General features: G+C 33.0%; 1 protein-coding gene and 1 long non-coding RNA gene across 4 annotated transcripts; one reads left to right on the top strand and one right to left on the bottom strand.

The window, feature by feature from the left end:
- Positions 1-557: 557 nt before the first annotated feature.
- LOC114284024 (uncharacterized) lies at positions 558-1,857 on the bottom strand. The gene is made up of 2 exons (XR_003636761.2): positions 1,165-1,857; positions 558-1,050 (listed from the first exon to the last, which is right to left on the bottom strand). It is a non-coding gene; the product is annotated as an uncharacterized LOC114284024 (long non-coding RNA).
- A 5,970-nt stretch (positions 1,858-7,827) lies between these two features.
- Positions 7,828-19,629, top strand: LOC114282106 (uncharacterized). Of its 3 annotated transcripts, XM_028224760.2 has the most exons (13): positions 7,828-8,164; positions 8,257-8,675; positions 10,195-10,441; positions 11,878-11,990; positions 12,820-12,899; positions 15,279-15,420; positions 15,575-15,655; positions 16,158-16,262; positions 16,942-17,124; positions 18,225-18,317; positions 18,634-18,773; positions 18,851-18,917; positions 19,288-19,629. In XM_028224760.2, the coding sequence occupies exons 2-13, from the start codon at positions 8,283-8,285 to the stop codon at positions 19,408-19,410; spliced, it is 1,767 nt and encodes a 588-aa protein (XP_028080561.1). In that variant the 5' UTR covers positions 7,828-8,164; positions 8,257-8,282; the 3' UTR covers positions 19,411-19,629. The 3 variants fall into 3 exon arrangements, with proteins under 3 accessions (XP_028080561.1, XP_082766568.1, XP_082766569.1); XM_082910442.1 differs by having other exon boundaries at positions 7,903-8,675; XM_082910443.1 differs by lacking the exons at positions 7,828-8,164; positions 8,257-8,675 and adding an exon at positions 8,861-8,899.
- The last annotated feature ends 326 nt before the right edge of the window (positions 19,630-19,955 follow it).

The raw sequence follows: 19,955 nt of genomic DNA, 5'->3' as shown, positions 1-19,955 counted from the left end.
AAAGAAACAAGGAAAAACAGAGCAAAAGAAAATAAACCCACTTTTTTGTTTTGTTTTTTTTTTTCTTTTTCCTTCCTCTGTTGTGAGTGGTTCGAACAATCAATTGGATCAATTGGCAGTGTATATTTTTTCTTCTAATTCTCCTTGATCACTAATCAAAATGGACAAAATGATTAATCAAGTTCTGTATATTTTTGGATTATATGTAGTTGAACACAGAGAGTATGAGAATGTGTTACTCTTGTAATTACTTTTTTTTTTTTTTTTTTTTTATTATTATTAATCAAAATGGCCTTTTGCTTGCTTTCTGGTTTAATTTGTGAATGGTTAGCAGCATCTGAATAACACAACCAGCAACCAAGTTTCCAGATTTTTAATTCCAATTCTCTATGGGCACAAAATTTGATCACAAAACTGGACATAATCTGTAACCATTGCAGAACCATTGCAAAATATAGATAAACTGTAACCATTGCAGAACCATTGCAAAACCATGTCCATCTACAGAACCAGAACCAGAATTAGAATTTACCAGAATTCATACCAGATCAGAAGCATACCAGCAGAACCAGAATTATATTAATATTAAAGAATTTGTTTTAATAGCACATGAAAAATCAAATGAATCAAGCTCACTCATCTCTTTCTATATTAATAAACAAACAAACAAACAAATAAACAAAACCACTCTCAAGAACTTAATCAAATGTTCTTGATATGTGCATTTCTCTCCCTAAAACTATATAATATAATCATAATACCAACACTCATTTCTATTAGCTGCAAAACTTATAGGCATGCTATATTGAGGGGTCCATCCATCCAAGCAAACTCTTCATTTCCAAGCTCAAAATCAAAATCAGGAAGATCACTTGGTTCATTCTCTTCAAACCCAAAGATTTGAAGATCATCAAGACTCCCAAAATCATCAAACAGATGTCCAAAATCATCCATAAACAGCGAATCTGTTGCATACGGATCGTAACAGATTATTCGGATTCTCTTCGTTTTATGTGAAAACCCCCAAAACACTCTACTCCAGAACAAGTCCTGCAAATCACAAACACAAAAACCCAGTTCAGATCAGTCCACAAAACCATCAAAAAACACACAAAAGCTTGAAACATATGCAAAAAAAAAAAAGGGTTTAAAAAAAAATTGTACCTCTTTGGCCTCAAACGCATCGAAACAGTTGGGAACAGAGATTGGTTCTCTGCTGGTAAAGACAGCAGAGTTGTTGCAAGCACAAAGCGAAGAACACAGAAGTGAATGAAATCTAGAGCTTCAACTGAGCCCCAATCAACGCCGATTCAGACTCTGCCGACATAAATCTTCTATCCACAACTCACCTTTCCACAAAACCCTTTTGCAGAGTTCTTGGTCTAAAAACAGAGAAGAGGAGCAAGAGAGATCAATGGTCACTCATACACCTATATATATAGAGAGACAGGATTAGGAATCTATGGCTACGATTTCTCGATTATAATGGTGACAAAGATCGGCTTATAATTATTATCGATTTTGCAGAACAGTGTGATGGCTCGGTGGGTGTGTTGCATGAGTCCGGATTTGAGACTGGGTTACCGTCGTCGGATTTGCAACGACGTCGATAGTGGGTCGCCGCCGGTATTGGGTCGTCGGTGAGGGTGGGTTCGACGGAGGGAATGGGTGAGTGTAGGCTGTGTGAGCTGTGTTTTGGGCGTTGAGAGCTGTGTGTTTTGTCTTGGGCGGGAGATGTCCGAAATTTCATTTTTGATTTTTTTTTTTTATAATCTCAGCCGTTGGATGACCAACGGCTCATCTGAGCCGTTGCAAGCAGGGAATGAAGGACCCTCCTCAAGGAGAGGATCCGGACTCAGAGAAATGGGTAGTTACTAAATAGTTATTGCTGTATTTTTTTCTCTATAAATAGTCATCAATGGCTACATTATAAGAGATCCAACTCAAATAAAAAACAATTGATTTCTATTTTTCTTGTCATTTTCCTTATCTTAGGAGTAGTTTAACATAGATTTATATTTTATGCATTTCCTTTTCAAAACATAGGAGTAGAAGTAATTAATGGTTACTTTGATTATTCAATCAATCATTTTTCTCCGTTTCGTCTCCCTTATTCTTCTTTTAATTTTTCTTTTCCCTATACTTTGCAATTTTGAAATCCTTTTCGTTAAGGCAAAAGAATCGTCAATGCAATCACTTGATAATTTGCTTGAATTTAATCCGTAAGGATTTTTCAATCCTTGCTGGCTCGCTCGCATTTATAATATTTTCCTTCGTAGGAAAAATAAGCTAACAGGGGTTCACATATAAAATGAATCTGAGTCATTTTTTTTTTCTAGATAAATTCTGAATTGATAATGATAAATTTATAATATTGTTAAAAAATTAATTTGGCACCTCACGAGAAAGTAAGTAAATTATCACTTATTATAGTGGAAAGTAAAATCAATATTTTCATTAATATTATCACTCATAAAATAAGTTATTTGATGGATTTTTAATCAAAAAAATCTGTTAGTTAATCGCGTTCTGTGTGAATAATTATTTAAATTGTAGATAAAACAACACACATATAATAGTTTGAAGAGATAATAGTAATTTTTTTTCTCAATTTAAAATTTTGTGAGCAAAACATTTTTGTCCCCCAAGATAAATTATAAAAATAAAAAAATCTTCAAAGAAAACTTTTCATTTTATTTTATTTTTTTATTAGAAGGAAATGAAATTAAAGTAGATCTCTATGTTTAGTTAAAAAAAAATACAAAAAAAAAAAAAAAAAAACTAAACTAAAATTTGAGTTTTATAATAAAATAAATCATGAATTTTTAATTTGTTTTCAATTTTTTGTTAGTTAAAATTGATCAAAAAATAATATTTTATCCATTAAATTCAATGTAGATATATATAAAATGTCTAAAATATATATTTTTTTCATTGAATTTAATGATTAAAATATTTTTTTAATTAATTTTACCTAATGAAAATTGATGGGTCGTTACATACACCAAAATTGAACACTAAACTATACCAAATTCTTTTAGAATAATGGCAAGTTCAAGTATCGATCCACAGGAACAATTGTGAAATTAAACTAATTTAATTGCTAAATTCCTATATTAATTTTGATTAAAAAGATTGATGGATATTATGACTAAACAAGAATTAAATGAAACTGAATAATTAAATTGATAATTAAAATTAGGGTTTGAGATATAAATTTTTGAAAAAAATCCTAGGGCAAATAATTCACCACTAACCACATAACATTGGCCAATAATTGCAATCCAGTTTGAAATACCTAGTATTTCACAACTACAAGTTTGAAATATTGTTCAAGAGGGTTGTTGCATTCAACGTATAGACACGAATCATCCTGAGTAGCACGAGGCGTTTGCTCTAAACTATGGTAGCAACACGACTCGTCTCTCGTAACATGACTCGTCTCGTATTTTGAACACAAATACAAAGAAAACTAATGTATGGAAAGTATTAGACAATCAAAGATAGTAAAATACTTGAAGAGATGAAAGGAGCAATTATTAAAAACTTCTAAATCGTTCATACATTGATTCAAACTGATTCATAATCAAAGCCTATGAAAAATTCTATTACATCGGTAGGGTTTCATCAAACCCTAGAATTGGAGGACTAGCCACTCATGGAGGAGTGGGAAGAGGAAGAGGAAGAGGAAAAGGAAGAGGAAGAGGATGAGGAAGAAGCCCCCATGGAAGTTATCCTTGAAGCTTGAAGAAGATCACTCTCTTGAAACCCTAGTCTTCATTTTTTTTCAAATAATTTTCGAACCCTAGTCTAGCCTCCCTCTTTTCTTTTTATACCTGTACTGTCTTTCAAACAAGTTTAAAACACCGGGCCTGTTTTTCGAGGTACGACTGCACGTGCGGGAAAAGTCAACGCACTTGCGGGAAAACCCTTCACACGTGCGGAAAGTTGGGGCCCTGTTTGGCTGTGAGGTAAAGGCCGTACGTGCGGGAATGGGCCTCCACACATGCAAGAAGCTCTTTTCTTTCCAAATTCTGTATTTTTGTCCATTTTATACTCCGACTATGTACAACCTGATTGACATTAAATATACATAAAATATATAGTTTCACAAGCAAGTAAAGTTAAGAGATCCTAATTAACAGCCTCAATGTTGCATAATTTGGCCTTAATAAAAAATAGACAAATGATTTAGATTAAAAATAAATCAAAAATTTAGACGGTAAATTGACAAAATTAAAGATTCAAAATTTATTTTGTTATAATAGTTAAATCTTTAAAAAAATATATTTTTAATTTTTTATATTTTTCTCAAAAAAAAGAAAGTATGTGTCACGACCAAAACCCGCCTCTATAGGTTTAGTGTCGTAATCGGTTAGTAATCCAAGATTACCAAAGGCCTTTCTATACAAATGAAAATAATCGGGACTTGCGGAAGCTTATAACATAAAGACAACAAATAGTCCATTGAGCTGTGTATTTATATGCACAAATGTAGATGTATATAAATATTAATTTACCCACTGTACAATACATGCATAATATCATGTACAAAACTTTCATCAACATATATATCAAGTCAACAAACTTCTAGGACGCTCACCTATACATATGTATACAAACAGTGAGTTATAGCCTAGTGAATAATATTAAAGTAAAAAGGTTAGTGAACGAATTCCATACATGTCATATACATAAAACATAATATGACATGTATGGAATTCGTTCACTAACCTCTTTATTTTAGTATTATTCACTGGGCTATAGCTCACTGTTTGTATATATATATATATATATATGTATAAGTGAGTGCCCTAGAAGTCAAGCCTAGAAGGGTTCCTTAGCTAAGCCACTTGTTGAAGCCCTACTGAGTTTTGGTGCCTCCAAGTTAAGGCTACGCTTAAAAGACCGTTGGCAAGTTTTGTGCTTTTGATATGGAAGTTTGTTGACCTGTATAGCCTGGCTTCCTTTACTTCACTTTGCATTCTACTTGGGTGCCGCTCAAGCGGCCTGGTACACCGCACGAGTGGCCAGGCCACCGCATGTGCAGTCTGTAGGGCAAATTTTTTTTTTTTTTTTTTTTGTTTTTCGGACTTCCGGGCCTCTATTAGAGACTAAAAGAAGAAAGAAGAAAAGAATAGAAAGAAAAAGAACAAAAGGGAAATTAAGCTAAATCTTCACCAAATCAACCATCTAAGGTGAGAATTTTCTTCTAATTTCTTGAATCTAAGTTGTATCCTCCATGAAATCATAAAAGCTAAGTGGAATTTAGGAATTGGGTTGATGTTAAGAACCCTAAAGAGAAGATTATAGGAAATAGCTTACCCACGCCTTGACTTTCAAAGGTTCAATGCCGCTCTGGAAGGTTGGCGACTTCATTTTGTTGAACTTCTGTGTAAGAGTAATGATATCATCATTATTTAGCTCCATTTAGCCTGGAGGTGGCGGAGGAGGTACGAGTTGTTGCCTTTGCTCTTGTTGTTGTCTCATTAGTTCAGTTAAAACTTCCACCATTCTTTCGAACTGATCTATTCTGACATTAGAAGATCATGACTCATCTACATTTCTTGCATTCTCTATTGGTATATATAAGCATGGGAAATGATAAACATAAGAAATTTCATGTTCATATAAGTCACCTAGCGGCCAAGGCCACCACACGTGCTGTGTGCAGGGCAATTTCTTCGATTTTGTTTTCTTTTTGTTTTTCGGACTTTCGGGCCTCTATTAGCATTGGTTTTCACATGTTTTTCACATGCATTCGCATATCATGAGCATCAAATAAATGAGAAAACGAATTGAACAAAACAAATGAACAAGTAGCGATGAACTAAACCAAATAGGAGTAAGAACTAACGAAATAAATTGAATGTGTTGAAGTGTTGTGCTATGAATGTTTGTGTTTGTAAGTCAAGACTTGAAGACCGAGCAACCGGTTTTGGAAGCTCACTGTGAGTAACATTTCTGTAAAGATATGTTCATATGAATTATATCAAGAATCCATGCATATATTAAGTTCTATAGTTAAACTCCATGAAATTTCTCCCCAAATTTGAGGAACTATGCAAGAACCAACACACGGGGACCTAAATTTGATTTGTGACATAAGAAGACAAGTTTGGAGGACCAAACTTCCTGAGGTGGGGATAATGTAATGACCCAAACATGCATCTGATTATTTAGTCATCTAGTTGCATTGTTATGTGCTAATTGATTTCATGTTTGATAAGAAATTGACTTTGCATTGTTATGTGCTAATTGATTTCGTGTTTGATGAGAAATTGACTTTATATCCAGATGACAAAATAATCAGATGCATGTCCGGCTCATTACAATATGGGCTTGTTTTGTCTCTTAAAACATATTTCTGGTGTTAAAATTTTGTAAAACGAAATTTCAAAATCATTTTTCTCTGTACAACACATATCAATCACTTTTTATTTCACACCAATTTATTCAACTTAAAAAAATCAAATTACTTCGAATTTCAAAACTATTTTCAAAATATACAATCAAACAAATTTTTAAATTTTCTAAACTCTCTTCAAAAAATTATTTTAAAAATAATATCTCAAAACACAAACCAAACAACGCTTAGAGTATGTCCAACGTTTCATCAAATCTGTTATAAAATTCAAATTTGATGAAAAATGCCTAAAATGTGAGTTCCAACTCTTTTATCAATTGATATGAAATAAAGGGAGAGTTAGTGTTTGATAACATTAAACACTTAAAACTAAATTGATTAAGTGATAATCAATTAAGCCCGTTTAATAACTATAATTGATATCACTTAAAAATTTAAGTACCACTTAAAATATAAGTTAAAATTTAAGAAAATTTTAAATCATATAAAACTTACTTAATTCTAACTGAATTTATAAATATTAAACATTATTATCAATATATACTATTATAAACTCACTATCACCACAAACCACTACCACCATGCCATCTCCACCGCCACTACCACCACCATCATGTCACTATCACTACTACCACTCTCACTACCACCACCACCATCATGCTGTCGCTGCCATCATTACCACCACCACTACTACTATCACCTTCACCTATTTTCATTATTGTCATAAACATCACTATCATTTTACGAGTAGTGATTCATCCCACTAATTTTTGGACCACTAATAGCTCTAATAAGCTTAAAAAAAAAAAAAAAACAAACTCAAGCTAAAACATCACATCACTTTGGTGGGGGCCACTGTGCCACATCATTAATGATGCTCTAGAGCTCCCAATTTAGTGCTCTAAAACATTATTCATCATTTTACTACTACTATAATTGCTACCATCAACGCGACGCCATCGCCACCACTACCATTACAATCGCCACCACCGCTACTAAGATCATCACAATATAAAAAAATAAAATATACAATTTAAAAATAATACATTTCAAATTTTATCTTACACATATTAAACAATTTATTTTTAATTAAATTTCTATCAAACAACTTTTTAACTTAAAAATATTAGTTTTCAGTTTTTAATACTTAATTTTCAATCTTCAATTTTTAATTTTATCAAACATTATCTTATTTTTTTCATTAAATTAAATTAATTTTATATTTTCATCAAATTTATAAGTGACTGTTAAGCTGGATAATCTTTGCAAAATTGTCCATAAAAAATGTTGGTCAATTTACACAAATTCATCAATCATATCCGGCCGTTCGTTTTTCCGATCAATTGATATTCTGATAAAAAAAATACAAATTATTCGTTAAAACGTTTGATATCATTTAGGGTTGGTTTGAGGTGTCTTAAAAAAGTGCACTTTTTATCTTTTTATAAAAAGATGTGCAGAAAAGTAGAGAGGTGATGTGATGAAAAAAAAATAAAAAGATAAAAAGATGGATTATATAGTAGAACCCAAACTAGGCCTTACTCAAATTTAATAATAATTAAAAAAAAAGAAAAAGAAAAGTAAACCGTGGTAATGCTCTTATAGAGATATCTTAAAAGAAAATTCTTCATTTTTTTAAAAAATTATTTTTTGTATTTTGATTGAAGAGAACTGAAATTCCTCAATTTCAAGTCCTGGTTCAAAGTTCACCACTAATTCCCTTTGATATTTTTCAATCTCAACCCCCAAATCTCTTCTCGAATCTCACCTAGGGCTTTTCATCTCCCATCCAATAAGGTTTGCTTTCAATTGCATCTTCTCCATCCAATCATTGCCAACATCTCATTCCATTTCTTGATTTCACGATCTAACGATTCTGTGAATCTCAGTTTCTGTAGATCTCGTGACTTCAGCTATGGCTATGATCGATGAGCCTCTGTATCCGATCGCGGTTCTCATCGATGAGCTCAAGAACGAAGACATTCAGCTGAGACTGAACTCGATCCGCCGTCTCTCTACCATCGCTCGTGCCCTAGGGGAGGACAGGACCCGGAAGGAGTTGATTCCGTTCTTGAGCGAGAACAATGATGATGATGATGAAGTACTCCTCGCGATGGCTGAAGAATTGGGTGTTTTTATTCCCTATGTGGGTGGGGTTGAGCACGCGAACGTGTTGCTTTCGCCGTTGGAGACTCTGTGTACTGTTGAAGAAACTTGTGTGAGGGACAAAGCGGTTGAGTCGTTGTGTAGGATTGGGGCTCAGATGAGGGAGCAGGACTTGATCGAGTCGTTTATTCCGTTGGTGAAGGTGAGATTATTGATTTCATGAGTTTGTTTGATTTTGGGTATTTGCTTGTTTCGCCAATTGGGTTTTGTTTTTTTTGGGTATTTGCTTGTTTTTCCAATTGGGTTTTTGTTGGAAAATGCTTTTAACTTATACTTTGGCAATTAGAAACTCATAGAAAATGTTGTTGGACTTGAAAAGCACTATACTTGCAAGACTTGGTTGATTCATTTATTCCGTTGGTGAAGGTTAGATTATTGATTTTTTGAGTTTGTTTGATTTTGCGTATTTGCTTGTTTTGCCAATTGGGTTTTTGTTATTTGGGTAATGTTATGGTAAAAGCTTTTAACCTATGCTTTGGCAATTAGAAACTCATAGAAATGGTTGTTGGACTTAAAAAAGCACTATACTTCCATGTAATATCTGAATGAAATATTTTCATTTGCAAAGAACTTACTGGATGGCTTAGAACATTGGGAAATTGAGAGGAGTATTTGAAGTCACAAAGAACACCGGTTGTGTTAGGAAATCGACTCTTCCTTACAGGATCAATGAGACACAAAATACCAAACAAGAAATATAAAACGAATCAAAGAAATCACACACACAAACACAAAGATTTATGTGGTTCACTCCAGATAGGGTTATGTCCATGGCTGTTGTGGTTTTTACCATGATCATAAAACGATAACAACACTCTACAGAAAAGAGGCGCTCCCTGTACCCTTCCCTTTGGGGAGGGCCCCCAATCCCCTCCATTGGACCTAGGGCCCAGCATATAGTACTTATCAGAGTTCACAAGACCCAACATGTTGCATCTCCAACTTTTTGATACATTCAAAGGATATAGATTGATTATAAAGAACAGTAGGGAAGAGAATAAGACAAAGTGCTTTTGTATGTAAAAGCAATCCATGCAACGGAATTTGAATGTTTGCGATTCTCCTAAGGGAAAGAACCAATGCCTGTTCTTGTTTGATGTCAATTGTTAGTTATAGGTGTCGCATAATGCTGTTGGTGAGCTCTACAGATGGTCTAAATCATCTCACCTTGAATACTTTATATATGCTTGTTAACCAAATTGGCTTGGCTGCTGTGCCATCTATTTGCTTTGTTGCATGACGCTGCTTATTCAATGTCTTTCTGTGATTCCCATGCCTGGCCTCCGAAAGGTTGCATGTCATTATGGCATGCTAGATATGGGTATGCTTTGGTGACCTAATTTTATTCTTCGCTTAGAATAGTCTGATTTGCCATATTTCCCTTGACAGTCTTTATTCATCTTAATGTTTGTTTTCTTAAAATCTGGAAAATGTGGACAATTGGACCACACCCAAAGAGTTTATGCCTTTGGGTAATTAACAAAGAACTAGGACAACGGATTTCCAAAGCTAAATTATTGACCTGTTTGATTTTTATGTTCTCTGGTCTATTATATGTCTAGTACACAGGATCTTCAACACAAACATACAGTTTTGTTTAATCGTAGTTATGTTACAACGTTAATATCCCTTCTTCACACCATGCACTTTACAACATTCAGAGACTGGCTTCCGGCGAATGGTTTACAGCTCGAGTTTCATCGTGTGGATTATTTCATATTGCTTACCCAAGTGCCCCAGACACATTAAAGACTGAACTACGAACAATATATAATCAATTGTGTCAAGATGACATGCCCATGGTGAGGAGAGCTGCTGCAACAAATCTGGGAAAATTTGCTGCCACTATTGAAGCTGCCCATATGAAGAACGACATCATGTCAATGTTTGAGGATCTGACACAGGATGGTAAATTGATTTCGCATATGCTTTAGTCCTCTCTCTTTGATAATTAAATGTTGGTTTTAGATTTCACATTTCTGCTGATACAGATAAATTTCAGTAGATGGATTCTTGACACAGAAAAATTCTGTATCAATTCTTTGGGCTTCAGATTTTGTGCATATGAGAATGAGCATCCTAATGACCTTCCAAAAGAACCAAAATTCCTGTTCTTTTACACTCCTGAACCTGAAAAGTTTGAGAAGGCTAGAAGTAATCTTCCTTTGTGATCATTAAGAGTTCACCGCATCGCTTGTTAACCTCGGTTACCTAACAACCATTGATGTTAATTCTGATATTCCCCTTAAAGCAGACTTCAGTGAGCTAGTGCAAACTTTAGCCTTATCCCATGAAGAAGTATCTTGGGTTTCAAGTCAAATTCAAGACAAGAGGCAATGATTTCTTTGAAATTCTTTCAGCCTTTTCTACTTGTGCAACTTCATCATTGAAAATTCAAAATGGGACATAAGCTTTTTTAATTAACTAACTTCTGTTAATTTGAATGTGAAGTGAATAGAGAATTAAATGATAAATTGCCTTTCTTTTCTAATAGATTCGCAAAAGATGATTTTTTATGAAGTTCAGAATTTGAGAGGGAACAAATGGAATCCCAGTTAAAGGAAACAACTAAAGGGCTTAAGATGCCAAGCAACACATGAATAATTGTTTCCTATTTATCTCTTCGTTTAAATAGAGTCGTATTCTGGATTGGTGGCTTTGTTAGGTTCTCTTTCTTGCAAATTCTTGTAGTTAATATTATTATTGTTTATTTTTTATTTTTTTGTAGTGTAAAAACATATGTTTTCTACCTTCTAAATGGTTATTATTTCTAGATTTTATGGTCATTTGGACTTTGTTAGTGCCTGGAGTTTACTGAGCTCTGATTAATTTAATTCAAAAATAAGGACCGGAAGGTCCGGGGACAGGAAGTCTTCTAACTCAAGTTTAAGCTGAGTAAAACTTGCTTGGTTTGAATACATGTGCCATTTACAAGAAGTATGTGACCATTGAGTGAGGTTTTTTAGCATGGAATGCTTCAGTTTGCACTTTGTGGATATAAGTGCGAGTTTTTATTTTTGGATGAGCTTCAAGAGCTAATAGTCTGGTGCTTTTAACACTGACATAAAAATATGTGACTTTATCAGTTTGATCACCTAACTTTGTTAAAACATGAACTTGATTGTGGGATCCCTTATTCTTCTATAATATAGGAAGAGTTGTTCAGTCAACTCATATTTATGTATGTGTAGTCCACAACATAAAGTCCTATTAACTGTTTTTTGATCTACAAATGAAGATAAGTTGTGCATTTTTTATTGATTCGATTTTTATACTTAGCTATTTTAGAAATCAGACTAAGAGGTTCATTATTTCTTATAAGCCACTGCTTTGTTTTGTTTCAGATCAAGATTCTGTTCGGTTATTGGCTGTCGAGGGTTGTGCAGCTCTTGGGAAGCTGTTGGAATCCCAAGATTGTGTAGCACATATTCTGCCTGTGATAGTTAATTTCTCTCAGGTAAGTCCATCGTGTTTTCATATGTTATATAGCATATTTTTAATTCATGTCATTCACTTTTCATTATTATTAGTATTTCATAATGTATTCTCAGTTCACTTATATCATCGGATAGCCCTGTTCTTATCATGGACAATATGGCGGTATGTGACTTGTGCTTTGCTAGGATTGTGATGTGCCTGGATTATTGTAGAGAGCTTGTGCAAGTTTGAAATCAAAATAATTTCATCTGTTTCCTAGGAAAAGCAATGGCATACTAAGATGATAGCACATCCCAAAACAGTTGATGGCCTTCCCTCTTACGGTGTATCTCTTCCATTGGATCACAAGATGATAGCACATCATATATATTCAATGAGGATGGCAAAGGATGGACAGTAGAATCTTCCTTTTTTAATGAATAGTGTGCCACATCCTTACCTTTCCACTTCTTCACCTCTTCCCATTCATTAGGCTTTACATCCCTTTTTTCCTTCTTAGGTCTCCATTCTTGTTTAGGCAAGGAGGTAGAACCCACCCTATGGCTTTGATTTCTAAAGACAAATTTGTGGCATGACCATAGACCTTGCAATCATCACAATTTTAAGGTCTCAGTGGTACCTCCACTTGTATTGCATAAGACTCACCGTAGCCTAAATTCAATATGAAAGACTTTGGTATATCTGAAATAGCTTGAACTTCGACATACACCTTTGCAAAAGTGTACCAAATAGTGCTAGCCACATAGATCAACCCTTTATTCGTACAAAGCTCTAAGGGGATATGCTGTAGTACATTTCTAGGTACTATATTGTTGTATATCTGATGTTATTTATTTTTCCCTGAACAGGATAAATCTTGGCGGGTTCGTTATATGGTTGCAAATCAATTATATGAGCTATGCGAAGCAGTAGGTCCAGAATCTACCAGGTATTTGTGGACATGATAAATCACTCATTTTTTTTGTTATGTACTAACTTATTTGTGTTGTTGGTATTTTTGACTATTCTTTGTTTCCCTTTCCCCCTTATGGATGGCAATGGGGGTTAATGGGGTGGATATTAATTCCTCATCCCCATTCCCCTATAATAAATTTTCTCCATTCCCCATTCCCCATGGGTACCACCCTCCCCATTTCCTAATGGGTTTGGATTTTCCCCAACCCACTTTAATCCTCATTTTTATTTTTTATATTTAATGTTAACAACCTTTTTTTTTTAAATGTTTACAACAAAAACTAAATATACCTTCAATCTTTTTTTTTTTTTCTTTTTTAATATATTTAATGTTAAGAATTTTTTATTTTTTTATTTTTTATTTTTTATTTTTTATTTTTTTTAAGGTTCACAACAAAAACTAAATATACCTTCAATCTTTTTTCTTTCTTTTTTAGTATCTTTTTTTTTTTTAAGGTTTTAGCTAAATATACCTTCAATCTTTTTTTTTTTTTTTTTAAGGTTCACAACAAAAACTAAATATACCTTCAATCTTTTTTCTTTCTTTTTTAATATATTTAATGTTAACAACTTTTTTTTTTATTTTTAAGGTTTTAGCTAAATGTACCTTCAATCTTTTTTTTTTCTTTTTTAATATATTTAATGTTAACTTCTTTTTTTTTTTCTTTTTTTTTAAGGTTCACAACAAAAGCTAAATATACCTTCAATCTTTTTTCTTTCTTTTTAAATATATTTAATGTTAACAACTTTTTTTTTTTCTTTTCTTTTCTTTTCTTTTTTTTTTTTGCTTTAAGGTTTTAGCTAAATATACCTTCAATCTTTTTTCTTTTTTTTTAATATATTTAATATTAACAACTTATTTTTTTATTTTATTTTTTATTTTTTTTTAAGGTTCACAAAAAAAACTAAATATACATTCAAATTCATATAATGGATGATAGTTCGATCATTCAAATGACCTTTTTCCTATAATGTTTCTGGCTGATGCATCATATAATGGACGATAGTTCAATCATTCAAATTCATAACTGTCCCGATAAAAAAAAAAATTAAAAAAAAAAATCTCAAAACCTTTAGAAAAACATTTTTGATTATTATTCTTATTTATTATTTGATTTTATTCAAACTTTTTTCTATTTACATATAGTAACACAATAAGAAACAATAATGCTAATAATAACAGTGAATTTTGATGGAATGGACTTGAGTTTTGGAGTGAGTAAAAAGATGAAAATAAAAAATAATTGAAACTTGAGAAGAATATGAAGAGACTTAAATATAAAGAACACGTATAAGTAATTAGAGTGTACAGTGACAAAAAAAAAATAATATTTCATTTTAAGATTTAATCTATATTATCGTTATTAATAAATTTATAATAGAATATAATAAAAAATAAATTTTTAAAATTTTAGTTAAACATGCTAAATAATTTTTTAAATGTAAATAGAATCACCCAACTTCGACCCAAACTGAGTCCATCCTAAGATTTGTTCACCCCTACAACAAACCCAAATATAATAATTAAGTTTATATTTAAATTTGAGAAAAATTCAATCATTTTATTTTAAAATGAAAGAGAATAAGTTATTCTCAGCACAACCGTGAACTCCTGATTTACCGTTGTCCACTAACAAAATGATACGTGTCCTTAATTAACGTGGAAATTCAACGGCATTTAAAGGTAGTTCAATAACAAAAACAAAAATAAAAACAAAAACAAAAAATGAAAAAAAAAAAAAAGAAGAAGAAGAGAGCATTTAAAGAGTTCTATGATCCTGTAGTTTAATCCTGTGGATCTTTAAAAAAAAAAAAAAAAAAAAAAAAAAAATTGGTTGTGAACTTGAATAAATAAATAAATAAATAAATAAAATAAAAAAGATTGAATGTATATTTAGTTTTAGTTGTGAATCTTTAAAAAAAAAAAAAAAAAAAAAGAGATATGGGGAAATTAGTGAGTACCCATCCCCAATCCATCCCCTATGGATATTTAAAGAATATCACCTACCCTATCCAATGGATAAGAAAAAAAGGGGAAAACCCATGTATTTGGGTTGGATCTCCATGGATACCCACAGGGTAGGTTATCCATTGCCATCCCTATTCCCCATCTTTTTTCTCACCTTGTTTCGAAATCCGTTGGATTAATATATCATTCCATGATCTTGTTGCTGATCCAAAATAAATAAGTAAATAAATTAGTAAAGCATTCCATGATCCCTATTTTAAACGTTGTCAAACTAATTAGTCTGCCCTTTGCATAATGTTGCTGTTATGACTTCTACTTGTGTGCCCATTGTTGTTCATTGAATTGTTACGTATTTAGACTGATGGTTGCTGTGATATTCTTCAGAACAGACTTGGTTCCTGCATATGTTCGACTTCTTCGAGACAATGAGGCTGAAGTGCGTATAGCCGCTGCAGGAAAAGTAACCAAGTTTTGTCGAATTTTGAACCCGGAGCTTGCAATTCAACATATCCTTCCTTGTGTGAAGGTATACATGCATATGCATTGCAAAAATTTATTTGTTTCGAAATGTTCTTGTTGGTTTATGTAGTTATTAAAACTTAAAAGCTGCTTCTCCATTATTGTTTTCTTGTGTGCACCTCAAAGTTGATAAATATAATAATTTTTCTTGCATTCTGTAGGAACTATCATCAGATTCATCCCAGCATGTACGTTCTGCTTTGGCATCAGTTATAATGGGAATGGCGCCAGTTCTAGGGAAGGTGAGAACCTTAGATAGTTAGGTATCAAGCACATATTTGCTTACCTTCACTTCAGGTGTACATGCATTTGAAAAGTGTTAACATGTTGCGCACCATTGGAATTTTCATGTTTGCATATCATTGGTGGTCTGTGAATTCTTAGTTCTAATAATTATTTCTGATTCTGAACTCCACTTTTTCTTTTTATCTTTTTCTTCTTTTTTTTCCCCTGTCAAATCCAGATATTTTTCATGTTTCTTATTCTAAAAATTGAAACATGTCACCTGCAGTTTCTTGGTTTCCATTATCAATTACATGTTTAGCTACTCCACGAAGTTGAGCTCCCCCTTGCCTGAGTGCTATTTTGATAAAATATGTATATATATATATGTATGTATATATATAAGGAGGAAAAGAATTTGCTTCACTTGTGATATCACAAGATTTTGAGCTTCTCTGTTGTATTTTTCTCATTTCAAATCTTCAAGTGACCTTCAATATTTCTCTCTATTGGTGATTGCAGGATGCAACAATAGAGCAGCTTTTACCAATCTTCCTCTCTCTTCTGAAAGATGAGTTCCCTGACGTTCGACTGAATATTATCAGCAAGCTTGATCAAGTGAATCAGGTCAGTTAAGATCGCTATATTCCACTTAGCTTTAATGTGTTCTATTTGGTTTTTGATCCATGGTTCATTTTCTTCTTCCTTTAATTGTAATTGTCGTGCAGAAGTAGTCTGATTAATGTTGCTCATCATATGATCTTACATACAGGGTCAGAAATCATTTTTATGGTGCAAAACTTGTTGTCATGAAAATAATATGATCTAACAGAATGTTGCCCGGTGTTCTTGTTTTTTATATCCTTTTGAACCAATTTCAAGCTAAATCCGTGCCTACATATTGTAAGTTATGATTTGTTGAGATCACAATGGTAGATAATGAGAAAACTTGCCAAAATCAAGCTCTTTCCCCCAAATATTTCCATTTCCAGCCACTCTGCTGATCTCCTTCAAGAAAGAAGATGAATAAATGTGCTATAGTTGGTCAATTGAGGAGATATTTTTTTTCTAATAACAACTATGGCACCGACCTTTCTATCAACAACTAATTTTTGGGATTCTAAGGGATGTGTGTGCATAGCCCTTAAAAATGCTTATTTTTGCAATTGCCACTTGGAGCAAGGTTTTTGTTGCATAATTCTCAATGCTTTCAATCTTTAGTGTAAAATTATTTAAATGAACTGCTTTCTGGTGAGTTGTCATAACATTTTATATTTTCTCTACTTGATATATCCTTTTCATGTAGGTCATTGGAATTGATCTACTATCCCAGTCCCTGCTGCCAGCAATTGTTGAACTTGCAGAGGATAGACACTGGAGAGTTCGTCTTGCAATAATAGAATACATACCATTGTTGGCAAGTCAGTTGGGTGTCGGGTTTTTTGATGATAAGCTTGGTGCTCTTTGCATGCAATGGTTGAAAGATAAGGTTTGTGAAATGATTTAATAGAATACCCGCCTTGATTGGTGATTCGTCTAGGTATAGGTTTTTCATTTAATGATAGGCTGAGTCTCTTTGCACGCAAATTTCATGAGACAAGGTTTGTGAAACTTCATATTGAGTAATAATCACATGAAATTTGTATCTCTTTTTTGCTTGATTGTTTTATTCTCATGTACAGGTCAAATAGTGTGCATACTAAACCCAATATGCTAATATACTTTAGTTCCGTTCCTTGATTTTGTCACCAGCTTTCTTGTCCCTCTAATTTCTTTCCTTTTTTTTTTTTTAACCCCATCCTGTTTTGTTTGGTAAGCAATTTGTGTACTGTACAAATAACATACTATTATTAGAAAAAGCAGTATCTAATATTGGATAACAGATAAGCATTGAGGTGGTCATTGGAAGATTTTATTTAAACACATCAAGTTGGAGTATATTGGAAAATTTAGAGGAAGTTCATATAATATAGCAAGTGAGAGAAATGGAGGTATTCTTACGAACTATTCCAGGAACATACTATGTTAGAAAAAGTAGTATTTAATATTGTATAACAGAAAAACATTGGGGTCCTTGGAAGATTTGATTTAAACACATCCAGTTGGAGTACATTAGAACATTTGGAGAAAGTTAATAATATAGTAAAGGAGAAAAATGGAGGTATTTCTAAAAATCTATGAGGTGGGGACCTCATGAAGTTAAGAAAGGACATTACCCATTCTTGATCCAAACCAACCGAGTGCATTGGGAGAGGTAAGATTGGAATTATACCTAACCTCTGACAATATTTGCGCAACATGGCTCCTGTCAGGATCAGGACTCAAATTCTAGGAGGATAACCAAAATTTAGGATAAATATATGTTCTCTATAGAGATTTTTCTGCCACTTAGTTCACATCTTGAGTTTACTGTGAGAATCTTGTGATTCCTTTACAATTGTTCCTTCGGCATTTGATTGGTGTCTCACATCAGTCTGTCAATATCTTCTAAGCGATTAACATCATGACTTTTTTTTCTTTTCTTTGATGAGTAATTAACATCTTTGATTTTTTAATATACTTTTGCTAATTTTAGTGGGTATGCTGTAGGTTTACTCTATTCGAGATGCAGCTGCTAATAATGTGAAGCGCCTTGCAGAAGAATTTGGTCCAGAATGGGCAATGCAGCACATAATTCCACAGGTATTGACTTGGTTACCTACTGAAGAAAGACTCGTTACATGGTTTGTTGCTTTCTCTATTTGTTGTGTCAAACATCTTGTTCAATTCGGGTCAATTTCCAATATTTTACAAATTATTATATAGACTAGTAACATTTTCCAGGGGTGTATGTGAAGTAAAATTCAAATATTCTATCATATCTCATGTCAATTCTAGTTAAATTATTGGATAATGCCTTTGCCAAAAGCATATACTGATTTGCTTCTGAATTAATGGATGACTTTCTATTTTGTTTTTCTTCCTTATTTAAATCTCTAACTTAACAATCTCTTAACAGGTTTTGGACATGATTAACAATCCACATTATTTATATCGGATGACCATACTACATGCAATTTGTCTCCTTGCCCCTGTTATGGGGCCAGAAATTACATGTTCTAAACTTCTGCCTGTGGTCATCACTGCATCGAAAGACAGGTAACTAATCCAGTTCGTAGAGCTTAATCATCTTTTGTCATAGCTTCGACAGCTGGCCTGAGAACAACTCATTACAGGGTACCGAACATCAAGTTCAATGTGGCAAAGGTGTTGCAGTCTCTTATTCCTATAGTTGACCAGTCTGTAAGTAACTAAATTAATTTTATTTTCCTGTTATTCTTGATAATCTTTGTGCGTGGTGGAAGCATTGTAACTCAATTGATATGGGGTAGCGGGAAAGAAAAAGGTCAAAGGGGAGAAGAGAATGATATTGATCAAAAAGAGGGTAATGCATGATATAAGGAATTTAGCATGAACTATATGTAATCTTTTTGGATCGATTCAACGTATCTGTGGTGTTTATAACATAATTTACCAAGATGAGGCATACCACTCACTATCACATTTGGGTCACACTTGATACAAATTTGGCTTATAGGTTGTCTTTCTTTGTTGAGGTTAAAAAATGCACACCTTAGGTCAGAATTTTGTTGAATATTTATCTCAAATGCAGGTGGTAGAGAAGACAATCCGTCCCTGTTTGGTTGAGCTGAGTGAGGACCCAGATGTTGATGTCAGGTATTTTGCGAGCCAAGCGCTGCAAGCAACTACTGATCAGGTCATGATGTCCAGCTAGATTTGATTGTATCATTAGGGTTTCATTTTTCATGATTTGGAAAGTTCAGTTATTAACAAAATATGTAATCTCCTGTATGTGTGGCGTGTTAGAATCCTTGTCTATCCGCTGATTTGATGTCCCTTTGGATGCCTAAAAAAAGTTTCAAATATGGTTTTGATGCCAACAGATATCTTTTTTAAAAAAAGCCCTTATGGTGCTTAACTTTTCCATGCTTCATCCTTGTTTCTTCCTCCACTAATTTTGTCATTTTTCTTGTAATTTGATCTCTTGCTTCACCATTTTTCAAAACAAATAATATTTCATATTTATTGAGTTTGGAAGCCTGTGTAATTACGGTGCAAGAAGAATAAATTCTGCCCATTATTAGGAGTGATAAATGAATCGAACAAGCCGAATAGTTAATTGTGCAAACTTAGTTTGATAATTTTAACAAATTTTAAAATTTGTTCAAACTAGTTGGAGTAGTTTGATATTTTATATAATTTTAGGCTTATTAAATAGTGTTGAACGAGCAATTAATTTTTCAAATTTGGTTTGAAAAT

The sequence above is a fragment of the Camellia sinensis genome, chromosome 15 (genome assembly GCF_055761805.1).
Source record: "Camellia sinensis isolate YWXY chromosome 15, ASM5576180v1, whole genome shotgun sequence".
Taxonomy (NCBI): domain Eukaryota; kingdom Viridiplantae; phylum Streptophyta; class Magnoliopsida; order Ericales; family Theaceae; genus Camellia; species Camellia sinensis.
Note: the sequence above shows the minus strand (reverse complement) of the source record. Positions and strands in the feature narration are given on the sequence as shown.